The sequence below is a fragment of the Mytilus californianus genome, unplaced genomic scaffold, assembly GCF_021869535.1.
Source record: "Mytilus californianus isolate M0D057914Y unplaced genomic scaffold, xbMytCali1.0.p SCAF_11, whole genome shotgun sequence".
Lineage (NCBI taxonomy): Eukaryota > Metazoa > Mollusca > Bivalvia > Mytilida > Mytilidae > Mytilus > Mytilus californianus.
This window is the reverse complement of record NW_026262593.1, coordinates 41,460,755-41,483,918: the sequence shown is the minus strand read 5'-3', so window position 1 is coordinate 41,483,918 and position 23,164 is coordinate 41,460,755. Positions and strand designations below refer to the sequence as shown.

Below are 23,164 nucleotides of genomic sequence, written 5' to 3'. Positions count from 1 at the left end.
ATCGTAAGCATTTTGAAATTACAATTTATGCTAGATTTTTATGAAATTTATATCAAAGGTTTATATCAGGAATGTCTGGGATATGTTTGAAATCAGCGCAGAGCAATTATCTGTGTAGGAGTTATTCCTCTTTGAAATTTATATTTTATAAAAGTTTCATTGTAAACCAGGAATTGTATATTTATAAGGAATGGAAACGCTCCTGACTTCAAAGAAAATTTTATGATACATCTCTGTCTTGGGCGGTGCGTTAATTACATCCCATCGCCCTAACTGGCTCATTATTTATCTGGCAGTAGTTATCGAACTTGGTCATTTAATCATGAAATGAAACAAGGAATTGTATATTTAAATATACAATTCCTTAAATGAAATAACTAAAAAAAAATACAACAATATAACAATACAACCTTATACAAAGTTACTTCTGAAAAACATTTTTATTCTTGTTCCTGGTCTTGATTTTTCATGAAGGTATGCAACAATTAGATGAAATCCGACATTATACGAGTTTTTAAAAAGAAAAGTAATGCAAAAAGTGAAAAAATAACTTTTCAATTTTGGAATATGACTGGTGTAGAAAAGTATAAAGGAAGAAGTATGTGAACAGATGTAGTATTTTATATAGATACAAGAACTTAGATTAAAGGTGTTATAATATACACCGGTATGGGATATCCTATTTGCAGGTATACTAGTAATCTATTATGTATCATGATACGCTCTTTTTTGTCATATATATTTAAGATGTCAACAACGATTCACGCCGAGCACACCTGTTAATTAATGCCAAATGATGCCGCAGTGCAATTAAATTTTCAAATGGAAACAGTTAAAACTTTCCAACATCCATATATTTGTTGGTATTTTTAACACTTAAGCATATTTTGCGACCTCTAGACTATACTGCTCTGTGAGAAAAAAGGAAAGAACTGTTATGCTGTTTAATGGTAATTTGCGACAACGCTCAGTTATGGCAAACTGCAATATCAAATATAAAGTTGTATTTGAAAAAAAATAAATGAATTAAATCGTGTAGAAAACGACACAGTCGATTTCAAAGTGGAAGTCTATACATTTTTTGTCTGTATTTTCAGACTTTGTTCGGTCTGGAACTTGACTGAACAAAATGGCGTCAATGTAAACTATAAACAAGGGATTTTGAAAAATCATAGAAAATTTGTTTCTAGACCATTTTCATAAAACCAACACCATGTTATAGAAAAAAGGTTAAGCTTTTGAATTGTATTTCATTGCCATGTCTATTTCAGGGAGTTATTTAACCCTTACCAGAATATAGTGTGTTGGTGTATTTTTTTGATGCACTACTTAAAATTTTCAGTATGTTTCGAAATAAAATCATTTACAATACACAAATAACATTTAGCATTCGTAATTTAGACCAAATTGTAGGAAAATGTTTCTTCTTTAAAATGGTATTTCATGTTGTCACTTTGTTCTTTCTACTTTTCAACATTTGAAAAACAATCGTATTACGCTGCCAGATTGAAAGACACGTTTTGACAGAATAATGAAATTCCAAACTAAAGTTTTGGAAAATGGTAGAAAATTTAGAAATTTTACCAGAAACATAAAAAATAGCCAAAGTTCTAGAATAAAGTTTCAGCTTCATAATGATATCAACTATTTTGTTTTGCCTTTCATGGTTGTAGAGCCTTTAGAAAAAAATCAAAACACTGTATTTTTTGTTTTGTAATCGGGATGAAACTCTCACAAATTTCAAAACCAAGGTCTATTTTAATAATACTTTTCATAAGAATTCATTGCAAACGTATGTCCAAAAAGTGATCAAAAGGATACCTAAGGCCTTAGCTTTTACATGTAATAGTAGTTTATACTTGACTTGGGTTTTTTCTCTCCTTTATATCTTCTCAAGCAAGACGACCCAGTGAAGTTAGATGACCGACATATATGACAGGGAATGAACCTCCGTCATGATCCTTTATATTATTCATCATACTTCCGACCGAGTCAGACATGGATTATAGATCCACTTGAGTCCCGATTGATCTCAAGCCGCGTTTCCATTCCTTTTAAACATATACAATTCCTTGTTGTAAGCACTTTCAGTTGATCCATTTATATATAACATACCTCTTTTAGGATTAGGTTACATGAGTTAGTTCTTCATGCAGTTCTTGCTTCCATTTCCTCTTTCTTTCTATCTTATTTTCACACAAGTTTACATCCTCATTTCTTCTGGTATCCCTGACTACCCTGAATGTCTGAAATTTTATGCTTCATGACATTGTTAAAAATATCTCAGACCATTTGGTCTACAAAAGTGTATCAGACAAAAGATATAACGTATTTGAATGAATATATGATAATAATAATAGAAATCCAACTTCATGTAATTTGTTATCTGAGTTTTATCTCTCAATGAACTTCACCTTTTTCAGATATCAGACCTGTTCAAGAGAACACCACCAAGAAATCACTAGAAAAACAAGTGGTCCATATAGAGTTACTGAATAATCCTAGTGGTATTATTGTATTTGATATACCAAGGGAGGCTACTCAGGATGAGTTAGAGCTATATTTTGAGCGTCCTCAAGTTGCTGGTTTGGGGGCAGAAGTAGTACGCTGTACAAGGCACGAGAAAGTGCAGATAGCAGTGTTATTTTATAAGTCTTTGGATTCAGGTAAATTATGTAAAGCAATATACATACTTGGGCCTTATTATTGAGAATACTGGGAAATTTAATGAGGCTAGAAAGCAACTACAGTCTACTCTTGTTATGTCAAATTGCTTGGGACCAGAGAAATCAGTTTGAATCAAGCGAAAATTTGAGATATAAGGAGTAAATATGTATACTTATTACTGTTTAGGGTCCAAACACCCTGTTCGAGTTATCCAGAATTTCAACTTTGTGAGAATTGGGTAGTAATAAATATTATTCCAAAGAGAAAATCATTAACTCTTATATTAATATATTCAAAGACTGGGAGACTGAAAAACTCCATTTCAAGTTTTGCAAATACATACTTGGACAAACATTGGAGTTATAACAGAACTCTGAAGACATCCTCTTTACTTAGAAATGTTAAAACAAATCTTCATGTATTGGCATAGACTACAAAATTCACCATTAAACTTACTCAAAAAATGCATACAAGGATTATAGTCATTTGCACAGCATAAACAAAGGTCATAACGCTTGTTTCACGAACCTATTCTTTTATGGTGAAAATTTAAACATTCATCTGACCTATTGTAAAAACTGGAGAAAACATAAATTTAAGTTTAAATTTGCCTCAGAAACAGCTTCCTTGAGACCTGGAAGGAAGTAAGGTCTTCTTATTCACATGATGAAGGCAAATTAAGTACATATTTTAAATTCAAATTCTCCTTTGTTAGAGAGAACTATTTATCCTATACACATACTGATGATTGTAAAATTCTAACAAAATTGAGATTGAGTAATCTTAAATTAAGAATTGAAACTGGTTGTCATGAATGCAGGTTGAACTCTTCAAGTAAACTGGAATATATTTCAAGATGTGAAAGACTTTGTAAATATTGTAATTTGAACGTGATTGAGGACGAGCTCCATTTTGTATTGGAATGTCCTTTATATGCTGCATCAAGAAAAGTTTTATTTGATAGTCTATTTATTAAATACTAGGGGGGTCTACTTCCTATATACAAGTTGATATAACATGCTGCTGGAATAGGTCATGTTTTCCAGCTTGAAAATATTTGAATAGGTAGGAAAAACTATCTGAAATATATGATAAGGTCAATAAAGTTCCCATTACTTGTTATATGAAAAGCTCTGTAATTTTTTCACAGCTGAAAGTCTGGCCGTAAGTAAACATCACATAAGGAGTCTGAGCCTCAGATCCAAGCTCTGAGCAAAGGTGATATTTTTCTCTATTATGCCAGAATGTGATTATCATCCGCTCCTGGACTCATAATTAAAATATGGGAAAAGATTACATTTTGACCTATACAATATATGAAAATGAATACATTTTTAAAATCTAAATTATATGAAAAGGGTGGGGTAACAGAACCCCAGCAACACCCCTTATCAATTAAGTATTGAAGTGCCTCAACCATATGTTATGAAACTTATATACAATGCTTATTACCACAAAACTCAGATCAAGTTCAACTTTGGGTAGGGTCACCTTTACTGTTCTTGAATAATGTCCCTTTATAACGTTATATGCAAGCAGGGGCATAATCAGTGTCTCATGGACACATACTCCATTTATTTGTAATTGATAGGAACATAAGGTCCCTTTAATTGGGAAATAAAATGATTTGATTTGATTTGAATTGTCTCTGAAAACTTGTATTTACCTCTAGATCTGTAGCAATATTTCTGACTGTATTTCAACAATGTATACACTCTTTTCCTTATTTAAGACATTAATTCAGGGAAAATAAAAACAGTTTTATAATGATATATTATTGGAAAGAGATGCATTAAAAGTTTAAGGAAAATGTATTTCACATGTATAGTTTCATTGTAATCCATTTTTTTTAATTTTGTTGTTGTTTCTGGTTGATCATTATCAAAGTAACAGTTCTCAAAATTTTTAAAAATTTGTACTGATATACTGTTCTTCATATTTTTTATTTCTTCAGCAAGTTTAATATCATCCTTTATTTTTAATTTAAGCAATAAAAAAAAAGGTCAAGTTCAATCTTGACAAGTAATGCCCCTGAATTATTTTCAAAAATTGAGTTTTTGTTTTTGTTTTAACATGATAACTTAAGCACAATTTGATAGAATCTTTTTAAATTTGAACATTTTGAACACAACATCATGGTCCATAAAATAAAGGTGATATTTTACATTCAATTATCTTAAACATAGGGATTTATTTGGTTTCAGGATGATAACTAAGGTACCACTTGACATTCACTGATTAAGATTTATGCGCCTTAATTTTCTTTAAAACAAAGAAGGAGGTATGATAAGACCCGTTATTTTTCCCCTGAAATTGTTAAAATAGTACACCTTTTCAAGCCTTTCAAAATAATGAACAGGTTGATATGATCTGGACACTTCAGTGCAGAAAGGTTACAGTTTTGGATACACTTTGACATCATAAGGTTTTTGACCTAAAAAAGCCATTTGTTGGATTTGTTTTGGTCAAAATATATATGAGCAAACAGCTTTACCCCAAAAAGATATTTCACACTTATTAACATCTTTAAATCTGGCGATACAAGCTGGTAGAGTAATCAGGATAGATACCAAAGTACTTTTTGTTGACTCATGGGTATCAATTTTCGTTGATTGAAAAAATCTCGCATTTTGGTGGATATTTCATTTTGTGATTTCGACAATCAATAAATACAAAGCCTATAGAAAATTTGTAATTAGTTGAACATTTGAATTCATGGTTCACCTGTACCCACGAAACTCACGAAAAGTGGTATCCAACGAATAATAATGAATCCACAGTATGTTGCAGTTGTCTGAAAACCTTTTAAATCCAAAATATAAAAAGACAGCTGCTTGGAAATAATGAAATTAATCATCCCACATGACCCACATTAAATGTAATCAGTGTTTGTTTCCTATATTTGTAGTGTTCTGAAGAGGCCATTCTAAGTAGTGAAATATGTTGACACAATAAATAATTTCCTTGCTGTAACTAGGATGTTGTTGTCTTTTTATAGTTCGGATTTATTAACATCTTTTGTAAATGTATTTTGCATCTTTTTCGATAAAGCTGTTGCTTGACATATGTAAATATCAGTATGACAACATCTCAAAATGAGGCTATTTTGGCAGTGTTGACTGTTTTGCACTAAATATATGATGTTTGAAGCCCTAATGCCTACATGTAGGACAAATTGAAAAATGTAAATGCTGTTGTACAACAAACTAACTTATGTTTTATGAACATCTGAAAGATGTCATTTGATAGATTTTTAACGCTTTTTGATTTTTGATTTTTTAAGGGGCCAAAATTTGGTCTTATCATACTGTCTGGATAAAAGTGAATGTTCCACTCGACAAAATCTTTTTAAATATAAAAAAAATATCATTGACTATATTATATACAAGTTTGATTTTGACAGAGTGGACATTTTTTTACAAAAGTTATGTGGGGTATCTATGGTCACTCGATCACCTAAGTGTTACATTGTCATTGGATGTTAAGCAACCATTCAATCAACCAATTTTCATATGTCAAATTCCTGGCCTAAATTTACTGGGAAATAAAGGATGATATTAAGCTTGCAAAAGAAATAAAATACGAAGAACAGATTCATCAGATCAAATTTGAATTGCACTTATTTTGAGCAAATTTCAAAGAGTGATTACTATCCTTTGTGGCATTTTAGTTCATAATGACCATGACAGCGCAGACAGACAGATTAAGTTATTCCTATATTAGAAACTGTTTGAATAATGGGAAAACAGAGGAGGATGTAGATATTAGTTGTTTCCTTTTTTTCTGCCTGTCTTTCAAAAAATGTACTTTAAACAAAAAAAGTTCTAACTTTGAAAAGTTAAAAAGATGAACAAATATGCTGATTTTATGAATATGTGATGAATGGCAGAAAAAACTAATTCTCTACTCTTAACCCACAAAGTATTCACAAAAGTTAATTTTCAAATCAATCTTTATTCCTAAGAGGTACTTCTATATGAATAAAAACCTAACACTTCCAGGTTTATATAACCATCCCCTCAGACAGTGCTGGTTTGTTCCTGATTGGTATCCTGGATATCCAAGAATTTTTCTTGATGTTGATGAATTTTCTAACAAAGGATATATGCAACCAAACTTATTAGTCCCCTGCCGACGAAGTCGAAGGGGACTTAAGGTTTGTACTCCGTCTGTCTGTCTCTCTGTCCAACCATCAGTCCGGCAAATCAGTTGATATTGATATGATATTTGGTATATAGTTTCATCATGACAAGTTACAGATCAAGTTCAAATTTTGTTTCGGTCTGATGATTTTGTGCAGAGTTATGGTCCTTGGACTTAGAAAATTCACTCAAATAATCAGTTTTCCACACTTCTTTTTTTCGACATGCATGAAGATATTGATTTGATAATTTGTATATAGTTTTATCATGGCACGTTACAGATCAAGTTCGATTTTGTTCTGGTCTGATGATTTTGTGCATAGTAATGGTCCTTGAACTTAGGAAATTCACTCAAATAATCAGTTTTCCACACTTTTTTTGTCATGTTTGAAGATATTGACTTTATATTTGTTATATATTTTACACCATGACAAGTTATAAATCAAGTTAGCTTTTGTTCCAGGACAATGAATTCTTAACCGGTAGGGGACTATGTATTGCTATGCAATACTCTCAGAATGCTTGTTTTTTGAGTAAATTTTCTTATCACAGGTGAATATAAAGTATATGAAATGTCTTTTGATGATTTGTATGGGTTAATTTATGTTCGAATTGACCTTGACTACATCAAAATGGACTAAAATAGGGAAAAATAGGCCAAAAATAAAGAAAAGAGATAAATGGGGTGCTAAAATATATCGAATAGAGGTTAATAGGCAAAACATATAAAGAATACAGAAAAATGGTATAAAAAATTAAATATTAAAGAAATGAAGACCCCATCCAGACCCTCCTTCATAGGAGAAAGAGACATTTGGTGAATACAGTTTGTTCCTCAAAAGAAGTCAAGATCTCCATTAAAATTTTTAATTGAAAACTAATTGTTAATACTGAAAAAAAATTACTTAATAATTTAAATTCCTCTATCATCCTATGGGCAATTCATAAAGGGAATGTCTTGATCAAATTTATATATATATTTAACTAAAGTACCATATAAAGTTTCACTAGGAAGCAATAACTTATAACAGAAGACAGAAGAAGGAAATTTTTACTAATCAATGTTTTTTCAATAATCAACATGGAAATTTAAATGAGTGTTAGTTCCTGTGTAGTAATAGATACTTTAAATTTTATCTGAACATCTATTTTCAACAAAAATCGTCTTCGGTGTGCATTTCAATACATGTATTTATTTTCATTGTAGCTCTTCAAAACGTATTCAAAAGTCCACACAAAATAAGAGGCACAGTTTTGACAGTTGAACCATACTACCATGAATTTCACAGAGAAGTAATAGAGGCACTGAAGGAAATGGAATCAAATGGTCTGTATTTGACTATGATAGACAGAAAATATGAAAATGAGTCTGTCAGAAAAGATGAAGAAAAAGTTGAAAAAAGGAAGGATAATGTAGGAATTAGAACAAGTAACAGTTCCATAAGAATTTTGTCAGCAGACATGACAGACTATGAAGATGGTGAAGGTTATCAAATTCCAGTGGCCTCTGGAGGAGGTGATGAAAGGAAATATTTTGAAAAACTGAAACAAAAAAAGTTCACAGAAACTACACGATCAGAGCATATCTATTCAGAAATAAGTGATGATAATTTGCCTCCTGTTCCAGCAACCCCTCGACCATCGGTAAAAAGGTCCGAGAATGCAAATGAATACAAAGAAAAAATAAATATGGACAAGGGCAAAATAATATTGTTAAAAATCAGAGGATTTAGCAAAGAATGCCCGGCATGCAAAATAGACTTGAATTCTGTTGATGATGAAATTACTTTTATTGGTTCACAAGACACAGTGATGGCTGCAAAATTATTCATGTATGAATGTTTAGAGGAAGCTGTTGAAGAGACAAAATATGTTTCAAAAGGTTTTGCTGCCATTTTAAAGGAAAAATCATCTTGGATAAAAGACACACTAAAGAAAGAGAAAATTCATGCTTACTGTACTTTAAAGGATGGCAACTTGCTCTGCTGTCAAGCATTTTCTAAACCTTTGGCAGAGAAAGGGATTAAGACAATCATGTCAAACTTAGAAAAGGTTGAACTTCCTTACAATGAGGGACATTTTAAATATGTGAACTCAAAAGAGTGGAATGATTTAGTTACAAAAGTTAAAAATCATTATAAAGTTGAAGTTGAAATGATTAAGGATAAGAAACTTATTGTAGTCACTGGCAAAAAAAGTGATTTTCAGCCTGCTAAAGATTTGATAAAAAAAGAATTGAATAAACATACAGAAGCCAAATCAGAGAAGATTGAAATAAAGGGAAGTAAATCTGTGTGTTTTGATCATGGAATGAAGGACAAATTAGAAAAAATAAAGTCTGATATAAGGTGAGATTGCTAAATTTGTTTCTTATAGACTTGTATGAAAATGTTCGCAAAACCACGAAATTGAATAACCACAAAAATACAATTTTTCATCAATACAAGAAAATAAATGAATCCACAGTATTTCATATGTTTTATCAAGCCCTATATAAAATTACATCTTTTTTTCTTGAACACTACATGACCAGATATATAAAACAAACTTTTCAGTTATGATTAAAGGGCAGAAATTTCCTAAATATTTATGGAAAAAATAAAAAATGTAAATAAACAAATGATAAAATTGACAGGTATAAAAACATACGTTTATAAAGAAAATGATGAATCCAATCAAACAAAATTTATTACACAGATGGACTAGTTCTGTGTGGATACAGTAGAATGTATCCATATTTTTGAGACTGCACCTTAGTTTATGGATTTGTCCTCTACCGATGGCCTTGTTTATTGTGTCTTTGGGTTGTTGTCTCACTGATGTGTGACTCCAATATTAACCTTTAATCATAACTGAAATGTTTGTTTTGTATATCTGGCCTACAGAATTGGACTTATTACCAGGTTCATACAAAAGTTGCAACACGACCGGTGCCACATATGGAGCAGGATCTGCTTACCCTTCCGGAGTACCTGAGATCACCCTCAGTTTTTGTTAGGGTTTGTGTTGCGCAGTCTTTAGTTTTCTATGTTGTGTTTTGTGTACTGTTGTTTTTCTGTTGGTCTTTTTCTTTTTAGCTCACCTGGCCCGATGGGCCAAGTGAGCTTTTCTCATCAGTTGGCGTCGGTCATCCGTCGTCCGTCGTCGTCCGTCGTCGTCGTTAACTTTTTACATTTTGAACTTCTTCTAGAGAACCACTGAATGGAATGAAACCAAACATGGCATGAATGTTCCTTATGAGGTGGTGACCAAGTGTTGTTACTTTGAAGCCGATCCATCATCCAAGATGGCCACCAGCGAGGGGGACTTAGTTTAACATAGGACCCTATGGGAAATACATACAAATGTCTTCTTTTAGAGAACCACTGAATGGAATGAAACTAAACATGGCATGGATGTTCCTTATGAGGTGCTGACCAAGTGTTGTTACTTTGAAGCCGATCCATCATCCAAGATGGCCGCCAGCAGGGGACTTAGTTTAACATAGGACCCTATGGGAAATACATACAAATGTCTTCTTTTAGAGAACCACTGAATGGAATGAAACCAAACATGGCATGAATGTTCCTTATGAGGTGCTGACCAAGTGTTGTTACTTTGAAGCCGATCGATCATCCAAGATGGCCGCCAGCGGGGGACTTAGTTTAACATAGGACCCTACGGGAAATACATACAAATGTCTTCTTTTAGAGAACCACTGAATGGAATGAAACCAAACATTGCATGAATGTTCCTTATGAGGTGCTGACCAAGTGTTGTTACTTTGAAGCCGATCTATCATCCAAGATGGCCGCCAGTGGAGGACTTAGTTTAACATAGGACCCTATGGGAAATATTTACAAATGTCTTCTTTTAGAGAACCACTAAATGGAATGAAACCAAACATGACATGAATGTTCCTTATGAGGTGCTGACCAAGTGTTGTTACTTTGAAGCCGATCGATCATCCAAGATGGCCGCCAGCGGGGGACTTAGTTTAACATAGGACCCTACGGGAAATACATACAAATGTCTTCTTTTAGAGAACCACTGAATGGAATGAAACCAAACATTGCATGAATGTTCCTTATGAGGTGCTGACCAAGTGTTGTTACTTTGAAGCCGATCTATCATCCAAGATGGCCGCCAGTGGAGGACTTAGTTTAACATAGGACCCTATGGGAAATATTTACAAATGTCTTCTTTTAGAGAACCACTAAATGGAATGAAACCAAACATGACATGAATGTTCCTTATGAGGTGCTGACCAAGTGTTGTTACTTTGAAGCTGATCCATCATCCAAGATGGCCGCCAGCGGGGGACTTAGTTTAACATAGGACCGTACGGGAAATACATACAAATGTCTTCTTTTAGAGAACCACTGAATGAAATGAAACCAAACATGGCATGAATGTTCCTTATGAGGTGCTGACCAAGTGTTGTTACTTTGAAGCCGATCCATCATCCAAGATGGTCGCCAGCAGGGGACTTAGTTTAACATAGGACCCTAAGGGAAATACATATAAATGTCTTCTTTTAGAGAACCACTGAATGGAATGAAACCAAACATGGCATGAATGTTTCTTTTGAAGTGCTGACCAAGTGTTGTTACTTTGAAGCCAATCCATCATCCAAGATGGCCGCCAGTGGGGGACAATGTTTAACAAAGGACCCTATGGACAATACATACAAATGTCTTCTTTTAGAGAGCCACGTACTGAATATATTGAACCCAAACATGGCATGAATGTTCCTTATGAGGTGCTGACTAAGTGTTGTTACTTTGAAGCTGATCTTTCATCCACGATGGCCGCCAGCGGGGGGATTTCCTTTAACATAAGACCCTATGGGAAATACATACAAATGCTTCTTCTAGAGGTGCACTGAATGGAATGAAACCAAACATGGCATAAATGTTTCTTATGAGGTGCTGATGAAGTGTTGCTACTTTGTTGCCGATTTACTTGTTAAAGATGGCCACCAGGATTTTTTTATTATATTACAGGACCAATATTAAACCAAATTTGGCCTCACTCATTATTAGGGTATCATAAACAATGTTATGATTTTAATCTATTTTTACATGATTTCAAAAATCAAAGTAGAATTAGGTGAGCGACACAGGCTCTTGAGAGCCTCTAGTTTAGCCATGGCGTTGCAGTTTATTTTCGACTTACGAGTTTGAATGTCCCTTTGGTATCTTTCACATCTCTTTTATAGGCTTAAAGACAAAATTTGTCAAAACCAGGAAATAAATTATCTAGAAAAACTGAATTCCCTTGAATATATATATATCTACAGTATGTAGAAAAATTCTGAAATAACATAACATGCATGTCTTTACAGTAAAAGAAATGGTAGTCTTCAGTACAAGCATGATAATCGCAAGCGGACAACAGTTATTGAACTGAAGGGAGATTCTGCTATTGTGGAAGATAAAAAAGCAGAGATTTCACAGTTGGTAACTTCAATTTGGCAAGGTCCAGTTGATCTTCAAAAGATAAGTAACAAAGGTAAGAATTAATTTGGATGGAATATATGTTTTATTTTTAGACATAAAGGTGATTTTTGAGGCCAGATTTCAAATGAAGCAAGGACCGAAGCTCATAAATTCAGTATTCAACTATTAGACGCAGGACTTTGTGAAAGTTCAGAGAGCCGACAACTAGAAGTTGTGAGATAACATAAACAATTTTTTGACTCTTTGTTTAAATATTTATTTTATGATTTATGTTACTTTTCAGACAATGATGTTGCCGTAATGACCAGATCTTTGGACTCGGGTAGTGGGAGAAAATTTTTGTCAACTTTTGAAGAGAAACACAAATGTGGATTTGAAATAGAGAGGAAGAAAGAAACACATGATTTACATCCCGTTAAATCTTTGCCAGCAGATCACAAGTAAGTTCATAGCAAAGACAAGAAAGTATAGGTAATAATAAACTAAAGATCAAGTACTCTTCAGGTGAGTTTACATTTGGTACAATTTTCCATCTGATTTTTTACCTGTGATGTCTTTACAAAAAAAGGAACCGTGTGAACACTTAAATCGGATCTCCTTTGATTAATCAAATGGAAAATTGTATTGTGTGAACAGATTGCTGTACAATTTACCTGGGATCAGATGGAAAATTGTACAGTGTAAACACACCTTAGGATCAGACTAGTTTGTGTCTTTTGTCGTTATGTAAGTTATTTTGTTGTGCTTAGTTCCAATCAGATGGGTCAAGCCATTTCCAGCTTATTTTAACAGTTTGTTTTTGTCTCGCCTTTGACGAAAGTCACAGTATGCGAGACATAGGTATTACTAACCGGCGGCGGCAGCGTCAACTTTTTGTATAAAGCTTTGTATTTCAGATGGTAGAAGACCTGGATGCTTCATACCTTGTATGCAGATACCTTATGTTGCGAAGTTTCTGTCTGTCATATGCCCATTGTCCTTGACCTCGTTTTCATGGTTCAGTGACTGCTTGAAAAAAAATTACAGTTTTTTTGTCATGTGAATTTCTCACTTATTATGAGTAATAGGATAACTATATTTGGTATATGGGTTCCTTGCAATGTCTACATGTCCATCAGACAGGGTTAACCTGACCTTGACCTCAATTCATGGATCAGTGATTAAGGTTAAAGTTATGTGATTAGGTCCGTTTCTCAGATACTACAAGCAGCAGGTCAACTATATGTGGTGTATGGAATGATTGTAAGGGGTACATGTCAGACTGGCAGGTTTCATCTAACCTTGACCTCATTTTCATTGTTCATTGGTCAATGTTATGTTTTTGTGTTTCGGTCTGTTTTTCAAGAACTATAAGCAATAGGTCAACTTTATTTGGTTTATGGAATGATTGTAAGGTGTACATGTCTGTCTAACTGTTGTCATCTGACCTTGACCTCATGTTCATGGTTCATAGGTCAAGTTTAAGTTTTTGTGTTTTGGTCTGTTTTTCAAATACTAATAGCAATAGGTCAACTATAATTGGTGTATGGAATGATTGTAAGGTGTACATGTCTGACCTTCACCTCATTTCCATGGTTCATTGGTTTACATTAAGTTTATGTGTTTTGGTCTGTTTTTCAATTACCATAAGCAATGAGTCAACTTTTGTGTGACAGTTTTTATCTGACCTTGACCTCATTGTCATGGATCTTTAAAAATGTTAAGTTTATGTGATATTTGTAGTAAAACCTTTATCTTTAAGATTTTCAACATGAAATCAATGGTCAGTAAAACAGGCGAGACATTTCAGCGTGTGCACTCTTGTTTAACAATGTTGTGCTTTTACAACACTGCAAAGTCTGGCAGATTTTATTTGACCTTGACCTCATTTCCACGGTTCATTACTCAGCGTTAAGTTTTTATATTTTGCGGTCGTATAATGGTATCACGTCGTCGTAGTCGTCCAAAGACATTTTGTTTCCAGACAATAACTTTAGTATTAGTAAATAGAAATCTATGAAATTTAAACATAAGGTTTATAACCACAAAAGGAAGGTTGGGATAGATTTTGGGCGTTATGGTCCCAACAGTTTAGGAATTAGGGGCAAAAAAGGGGCCCAAATAAGCATTTTTCTAGTTTCATGACAATAACTTGTGGAACAGTGTATGGATCTCTCTGAAATTATACCACAAGTTTCCATACCACAAAGGGATGGTTAGGATTGGTTTTGAGGGGTTATGGCTCAAACCGTTGAGGAATTAGGGGCAAAAAAGTGAGAAAAAACAAGGGTGTCCTGGTTAATGGACGTCTGGCATGTATCATCTGACCTTGACCTCATTTTCATAGTTCATGAGTGAATGTTAAATTTTCATAGTTAAGTTTGTTTCTTAAATACTATAAGCAATAGGTCATCTAAATTTAATGCATAGATTGATTGTAAGGTGCACATGTCTGTCTGGCATGCTTCATCTGACCTTGACCTCATTTTCATGGTTCATTGGTTAATGTTAAATTGTCCTGGTTAAGTTTGTTTCTTAGAAACTATAAGCAAAAGGTCAACTATATTTGGTGTATGGAATGACTAAGGTATTTTCGGTTTGGTTTACCTGACCTTGACCTCATTCCTGGATCATGTTAAGTTTATGTGATAGTTTGCTTTATATTAAGGACTTTAAACATAAAATCAATGATCAGTAAAGCAGGCGAGACATTTCAGCGTATTCACTCTTGTTATACAACCGCAAAAAAATATTGCGGTCGTATATTGGTATGACGTTGGTGTCGTCGTCGTCGTCGTCCGAAGACACATTGGTTTTCGCACTCTAACTTTAGTTTAAGTGAATGGATCTCTATGAAATTTTACCATAAGGTTTAATACCACAAAAGGAAGGTTTGGATTGATTTTGGGGGTTATGGTACCAACAGTTAAGGAATTAGGGGCCAAAAAGGGGACAAAAATAAGCATTTTTGTAACTTCCAGACATAACTTGTGTGTTAGTGTATGGATCTCTCTGACATTGTACCACAAGGTTCCATATCACAAAGGGAATGCTGGGATTGATTTTGGGGGTAATTGCCTCAAAATTTTAGGAATTAGGGGCCAAAAAAGGGGCCAAAAACAAGCATTTTTCTAGTTTCATGACAATAACTTGTGTGTAAGTGTATGGATCTTTCTGAAATTGTACTACAAGGTTCCATATCACAAAGGGAAAGCTGGAATTGAGTTTGGGGGTAATTGCCCAAAACGTTTAGGAATTAGGGGCAAAAAAGGGGCTTAAAATAAGCATTTTTCTAGTTTCCAGACAATAACTTGTGTTCAAGTGTATGTATCACTCTGAAATTGTACTGCAAGGTACCATACCACAAAGGGAAGGCTGGGATTGATTTTTTGGGGTAATTCCTCAAAATTTGAGGAATTAGGGGCCAAAAAGGGGCAAAAAAACCAAGCATTTTTCTAGTTTCAGGACAATAACTTGTGTGTAAGTGTATGGATCTTTATGAAATTGTACTACAAGGTTCCATATCACAAAGAGAAAGTTGGGTTTGAGTTTGGGGGTAATTGCCCTAAATGTTTAGGAATTTGGGGCCAAAAAGGGGCCTAAAAACAAGCATTTTTCTAGTTTCCAGACAATAACTTGTGTTCAAGTGTATGAATCTCTCTGAAATTGTACTGCAAGATACCATACCACAAAGGGAAGGCTGGGATTGAGTTTACTGCAAGGTACCATACCACAAAGGGAAGGCTGGGATTGAGTTTGGGGGTGATGAATCATAAGGGGCTCAAAAAATTTGGAGAAGGAATTTTTTTTCCCTTTTTTTCCTTTTTTTTTCTTTAAAATTTTCCTTTTTAAATTGGTTATTTCTGATTTATATATAAAAGCAAATAATAATGATATGGTTTGAATAGGTAAATTAAAATTTTTTAAGTTCTTAGACCACATTCATTGTGTGTCAGAAACCTATGCTGTGTCAAATATTTAATCACAATCCAAATTCAGTGCTGTATCAAGCTTGAATGTTGTGTCCATACTTTCCCCAACTGTTCAAGGTTCGACCTCTGCGGTCATATCAAGCTGCGCCCAGCGGAGCATTTTATTTTTATTTTGTTTTAATTTTTTTTTACGACCAAAGAGCCTTCTGTAGCTGATTTTTATGCTCTTGTTGAAGGCTGTATGGTTACTTTTAGCTGCTTAAATGATCAATGGATATAATCATAGTTTGTTTAAAACACAAAATTGCAAGACACAATCATGAAATGCCTATAAAAAATCGAACGGTAAAAATACCAAGTCATGAACATTTAAGTAATGCTAACAACCAGTTTTAATTGTTTGATTTTTTGATAGAAGAGCCACCGATGAGTTTGGCGGAAATAATCTTTGCAGTAAATTTTTTTTCTCCAGAACAATAAAGTAAAATTCAGAGAAGTCGTACATGTATTTTTGGTCTTATTATATAACTACTAATCAGTATGTTCATTAATGTAATTTTCTATTTTTTTCTTATTCACAAAAGAGCTGAGAAACCTGAATTACATAGAAGAAACACTTCTCCAGATTTTGGACGTGGTGCAAGACCTAAACAATATTCTCCACAGCAAGGTGGTCATGGCAACTTTAGTAGTTATCACATGGATCAGCTGGAAATAATTCTCAAAGAAGGAAATATTGTTCATGAAAGAGTGAGTTAACAGTTATCAATTTATATAAGTTTTACCACTGTCACAATATTTCTTCTTTGGAGAGTTGAGTCATCAAAATTTTAAAGACAAGACTTGCCCGAGTGGAGAAATATGGTATGGAGGAATCTGTTTCTTTTTTTTTTGTTTTTATAAGTAACAAAATTTTATCTTTGAAATCCTTTTTCTTTGATCTGCAGAATGATTTTTCTGTGCAACCTCATCAGAAATGGTTACGTTTTTTCATGAGGTCACAAATTAATAGCAAGAGCAGAGATAAAGCAATGAAATGTGCATTCTAATTGAATTTTGACCAATGAGAGGAACAAACCATACCTCCATTATTAAAGAAAATAATCAACATTCTGGAGAAACATTTTTTTTTACTTAAGGGAGTATTGCCTGGTTTTGGCCCATGAAAATAGAAAGTTGGAAAACTATTTCAAATTGGCACAAAATGGTTGGAAAGGCATAGAGTCAAGAAATATAAATGAAAACATAAGATTTTTTATCTGATGACGTCACTATTACGTCATAATATGTACTGTTTTCATGAAAACAATGAAAAATACAGAATTAATGCATTTTTCCATCGTTATTTCAATTTATGGATACGTCGTGCCCAGCCAAGAAACAACTACATAGTTAAAGAGATGCTTTATCATAAGTTTTGACATAATCTCACTAAATATAAAGTTGTTTCTTGGGTGTGCAAATAGTTTGTCAATCTAAAATATACTTAAAATTTGATGAAAAACAAGGAAAATCAAAGGAAAATCAAGAAATTTTACACAATATACAAATCTCATCTTGGGTTGTTGCCATGGTAACTCGTTAAATTGGGCAAAATAAGGGCCTTATTGCCCCTACTTCTTTCATTGAAAATCAAGATGTAGGTATTATTTGTTTTTCAAAAAATTATTCTCTATGTAAAAAATTATTGGTTGTCTTCCATTTACAAAAATCCCCACCAAAATACATAATGCGTGGATTATAATAAAACTTATATACACATCCTGAATTAATTGCTAGTGTCAAAATTCATCAGTCTCTGTGCCCACACAAAAATGTGCAAAGGGGGAGGGGGATTGCTGATATGTCAGTTTTCTAGTTCAACTTGTTCTTTCTTGTCCCAAATATACTTGTTTTTTTTTGCAAATGGATATTGAGCGAGCAAAAAATCATTAACCAATCATAACTTTATTCTCCAAATACTGTGGATTCATTCATTTTTGTTGGGTACCAATTTTTATGAGTACCAATTTTCATGGATTGCAGAAAAATAGTACTTTTGTTGATATTTGATTTCTTGGTTTTGCATACAAACTTATATAGAAAATTTCAACTTTGTTGAACATTTAAATTTATCTTTCACCTTTATCCACGAAATCCACAAGTATTGGTATTCCACGAATAATAACGAATCCACAGTAGGATATTTGTTGATCACAATTTTTAGATACTTCTATATTTATTTTTTATTTATTAGTCTAGTGTTCTTGTGAATGTTGTGGCAGCAGGATACAATAATTTTAATAAGAGTAGAATAACACAGAGTTTTATGAAAAAATGTGGTCCAGAGTTTGAACAGGTAATTAAACATTTAAGTAATCAAAAGTTTTAGAAATAGCTCATGGAACAATTAAAACTGAACCTCAAGTCTGAGTACAGTCATCATGATTCATATTTAAACACTTGACTACATTAGAAAAAAGGAAATATGAAGGATTACCAATGAGACAACTATCCATTAAGTACAAAAAACAAAATTATGAAGAGGGTGGTAAAGGGTTATTTTCGTGCAACGTGTTTTGCCATTTTTATTTCACGTGCAGCAGTGAAAAAGGTTCGTTATTCACCGTGTTTCGTGAAATCGGTAAAAAGATCAAGGTGCAAGAAATTTTTAATTGTTCGTTCATCATGAAATGGCAATTTTATTTCGCGTTCTTCCGTGCAGATACCCCACCTTTACGCCCCTCTATGAACAATGACAGGTCAATGTACAACTGCTAACAATCAGAAAAGTACCTGATTTATACTACCGTATTCGGCTGTGTATAGTACGCAGTTATGTATAGTCCGCACCCCCTTTTCATACCCCCAAAATCGTGAAAACAAGTTGAAAAAAAAGTTCAAAAGAAAAGATTAATAAAATTAAAAATTCTAGTTCACTGTAAAAATCCTTTGATTAGGATCTTTTAATCCATGCATTTAATCTTTTTTTAAGTCTATTTATATAAGATACAAATAATTCAGAAAATTGTTTGTTCAATCAATTTTTTTTTTTGTGTAATATTTTTTGTTTAATTAAATAAGTTATAAAGTCATAAAAAATGAAATGGTAGAGCTTTCATCATGTAATTAACATTTATTATTTTATAAAAGTAAAGTTATTCATCAAAGATGCCTCCTAATATCAACATTTGTGTAAGCATGACCAAGCTGATGCACTGTTCAAATAATATAAAAGAAATAATTGGAATATTATGGAACAAAAGAAAATAGAGATCAAACATTTATTATCTTAATTAATTAGCAGTAATTAAAAATTTAAAACTCTTTAATCCTATATAATCTTTTCATTGATCATGTTGATTTTGAGCTTGGGATTATAATATTGAACACCTGTCAAAAGTTGACATGATTGTTATTCAGTTGCTACACACCCATACTTAATCCTTAATTACCCCCTTTAAATTACTCAGGCAGGATGTCACACCTTTACTTTGAATATTCAATTATTATACCCCACGCAACGAGTTGCGGAGGGTATAATGTTTTTGACCCATCCGTCTGTCCGTCCGTCAGTCCGTCAGTCCGTCATGCCATCAGTCCTGTTTCTTGTCATCGCAACTCCTCTCAAACCACACAACAGAATTTCACGAAACCTTATTAGATAATAAGGACATACTATGTAGTTGTGCATATCGACAGGAAATTGCGATTCAATTTTTTTTCTAGGAGTTACGCCCCTTTGAACTTATTTACTTTAATGTACTACTGCAACAGTTTGTCATCGCAACTCCTCTGATACCACACAACAGAATTTCATGAAACCTATTTAGATAATAAGGACATACTATGTAGATGTGCATATCGACAGGAAATTATGGTTCAATTTTTTTTCTTGGAGTTACGCCCCTTTGAACTTATTTGCTTCAATGTACTACTGCAACAGTTTGTCATCACAACTCCTCTGATACCACACAACAGAATTTCATGAAACCTTTTCAGATAATAAGGACATACTATGTAGATGGGCATATTGACAGGAAATTATGATTCAATTTTATTTTCTTATACAATTTTTTTTTCTTACACATATTTTATTTCTCCAATGACAATGTGGGGACGTGGGGTATGTGAGCGCGCTCACTAAGGTTCTTTAATGAAGAAAAAAATTATTAAAAAAATAAGAATAAATAAATAAAATGAAGTCAAAAATCTCCCATAAATGATAATGAAGAAAAAACGATATTATGAAAATTTTTTTTTTATAAAAATCGAAAACCGTCTATAGTTGTGTATAATCCACACCCCCTGTACCAACTACATATTTTGGGTTAAAAGTGTGGATTATACACGACCAAATACGGTATAAGAAACAATGAAAAAAAATATGGCAGATAGCTTGCAACATAGTTTATTTTACAGGGTTAAAAGAAGTTATAGATATTATTATAGCGGAAGCACTTCATACTAAAAATGTGCACACTACCAACGTTTTTACAACCCTATAGAATTACAAAAAGAAGCATTCAATTCTTATAGTTACATTTTTATGCTACAACCATGAAATTACTAGACATTATTCCAAGTTTTCCATTTTGTTTTCCTTTGCAGTGTTGTGACTTTGAAGCACGTACTGTCATGAATGTTGATTTTATTGAGAAATAGAAATTGATATTAAAACCCTAGCGAATGCTTTCAGCCAATGAAAAGTACAGATTCTAATGAAAAGTACATGTTATGTAATTATTTCATTGTAGAAATATATTCAAGCAAGAAATGGACAAGAAACCACTGATACCAGTAGTATTACATTCACTCAAAAGTCAGGTGGTCTAGCTTGCAGAGAAGTCTGCCATCTTGAAATACCAAAATGGACTGGTGACAAATCGGTAATAATACACTGTTATCCATCTTTATTCTGCTCGTCCTAAAAATGCATGAAATATTTGACAGCAAACAACAAACGATTGATCGTTAACTTGTAGTAATTATAATATCCTCTACTTCAGAAGGTGGTACTTGGGTATACAGTTATCATCCTTTGAATTTATATATATAGTTCCTAGTATGGACAGTGTATAAAATAGTAAGAAGGGTGGATGAAATTACATATAAAGAAAATTCGGGTCATGAATTTTTAGGTAATGTAGTGATTTGTCCAGTTGAAAAAGTTCAAAAATAAGTATGTCTGAAGCGTTCGTACTGAATTATAGACCCCCTTATCATAAAATTGTCCATATTTTGAGTAAGATCTGATAGACTTTTTTTTATAATTTTGATTTAATTTGCTCCTAAAGTAGAACACTACACTGTAAAAATCTCATTGAGATGGAGCAGGTGCACTTTTTTATGCCCCACCTAGGGGCTTTATGTTTTTTCGGTATCTGTGTCCGTTCGTCCGTTCATCCGTCTGCCCCGCTTCAGGTTAAAGTTTTTGATGAAGTTGAAGTCCAATCAACTTGAAACTTAGTACACATGTTCCCTATGATATGATCTTTCTAATTTTAATGCCAAATTAGAGTTTTGACCCCAATTTCACGGTTCACTGAACATAGAAAATGATAGTGGGAGTGGGGCAACTGTGTACTATGGACTAATTCTTGTTTAAATTTGCATTTATTGTTTAAGATAAATGCACTACCAAATAACTGTGTTCTTGGTCCAGGTAGGAGTTTGGATGTAAGTGTTTCTGTATGAACACCATCTTATCTTTTCATCTCATATTGTTACTATTATGAAAAATGATGTGTAATAAATTATCATAACTTATGCTTATGGCAATAAATTATATAAGTTGATACTATTTGCTAGAGTTGCTCTTATATATGGTGTATTTACAAATGAAAATTCACTTTTAACTCATAAGCTTCAAGTACATGGGTATGAGAAGAAAGAAATTAAAAGTTTTACTTTTTAAGTTTTATGGTTGCCATTACAAAGAAATGGAAGGTGTTTCAATTTGCTCGAGACATTTGTATTCTTTCACTGCTCCCTAATTTCTGCAGTCTTTATTCTGACATTATCACATGATTTTTCTATGACCGCAAAAAAATTTTGCGGTCGTATATTGGTATGACGTTGGCGTCGTCGTCGTCTTCGTTGTCAGATGACACATTGGTTTTCGCACTCTAACTTTAGTTTAAGTGAATGGATCTCTATGAAATTTTACCATAAGGTTCAATACCACAAAAGGAAGGTTGGGATTGATTTTGGGGGTTATGGTACCAACAGTTAAGGAATTAGGGGCCAAAAAGGGGCCAAAAATAAGCATTTTTGTAACTTTCAGACATAACTTGTGTGTTAGTGTATGGATCTCTCTGACATTGTACCACAAGGTTCCATATCACAAAGGGAATGCTGGGATTGATTTTGGGGGTAATTGCCTCAGAATTTTAAGAATTAGGGCCAAAAAGGGGCAAAAAACAAGCATTTTTCTAGTTTCATGACAATAACTTGTGTGTAAGTGTATGGATCTCTCTGACATTGTACCACAAGGTTCCATATCACAAAGGGAATGCTGGGATTGATTTTGGGGGTAATTGCCTCCAAATTTTCGGAATTAAGGGCCAAAAAGGGGCAAAAAACAAGCATTTTTCTAGTTTCATGACAATAACTTGTGTGTAAGTATATGGATCTTTGTGAAATTGTACTACAAGGTTCCATATCACAAAGGGAAAGCTGGAATTGAGTTTGGGGGTAATTGCCCAAAAAGTTTAGGAATAAGGGGCCAAAAATAAGCATTTTTCTAGTTTCCAGACAATAACTTGTGTTCAAGTGTATGGATCTCTCTGAAATTGTACTGCAAGGTACCATACCACAAAAGGAAGGCTGGGTTTGATTTTGTGGGTAATTGCCTCAAAATTTTAGGAATTAGGGGCCAAAAAGGGGCAAAAAACAAGCATTTTTCTAGTTTCAGGACAATAACTTGTGTGTAAGTGTATGGATCTTTATGAAATTGTACTACAAGGTTCCATATCACAAAGGGAAAGCTGTTTTTGAGTTTGGGGGTAATTGCCCTTAATGT

The 23,164-nt window shown here is 33.3% G+C and overlaps 1 protein-coding gene across 2 annotated transcripts in view; it reads left to right on the top strand.

Annotated features, from left to right (window-relative positions):
- The window catches only part of LOC127720101 (uncharacterized), a 55,586-nt gene that overhangs the window by 12,049 nt on the left and 20,373 nt on the right, over window positions 1-23,164 (top strand). For both annotated transcript variants that reach the window (XM_052226505.1, XM_052226507.1), the window contains exons 4-10: window positions 2,424-2,666; window positions 8,017-9,157; window positions 12,136-12,302; window positions 12,534-12,690; window positions 16,746-16,911; window positions 18,398-18,499; window positions 20,898-21,029. In XM_052226505.1, the coding sequence (XP_052082465.1) occupies window positions 2,424-2,666; window positions 8,017-9,157; window positions 12,136-12,302; window positions 12,534-12,690; window positions 16,746-16,911; window positions 18,398-18,499; window positions 20,898-21,029 (2,108 nt within the window). The remainder of the gene's footprint in view (window positions 1-2,423; window positions 2,667-8,016; window positions 9,158-12,135; window positions 12,303-12,533; window positions 12,691-16,745; window positions 16,912-18,397; window positions 18,500-20,897; window positions 21,030-23,164) is intronic.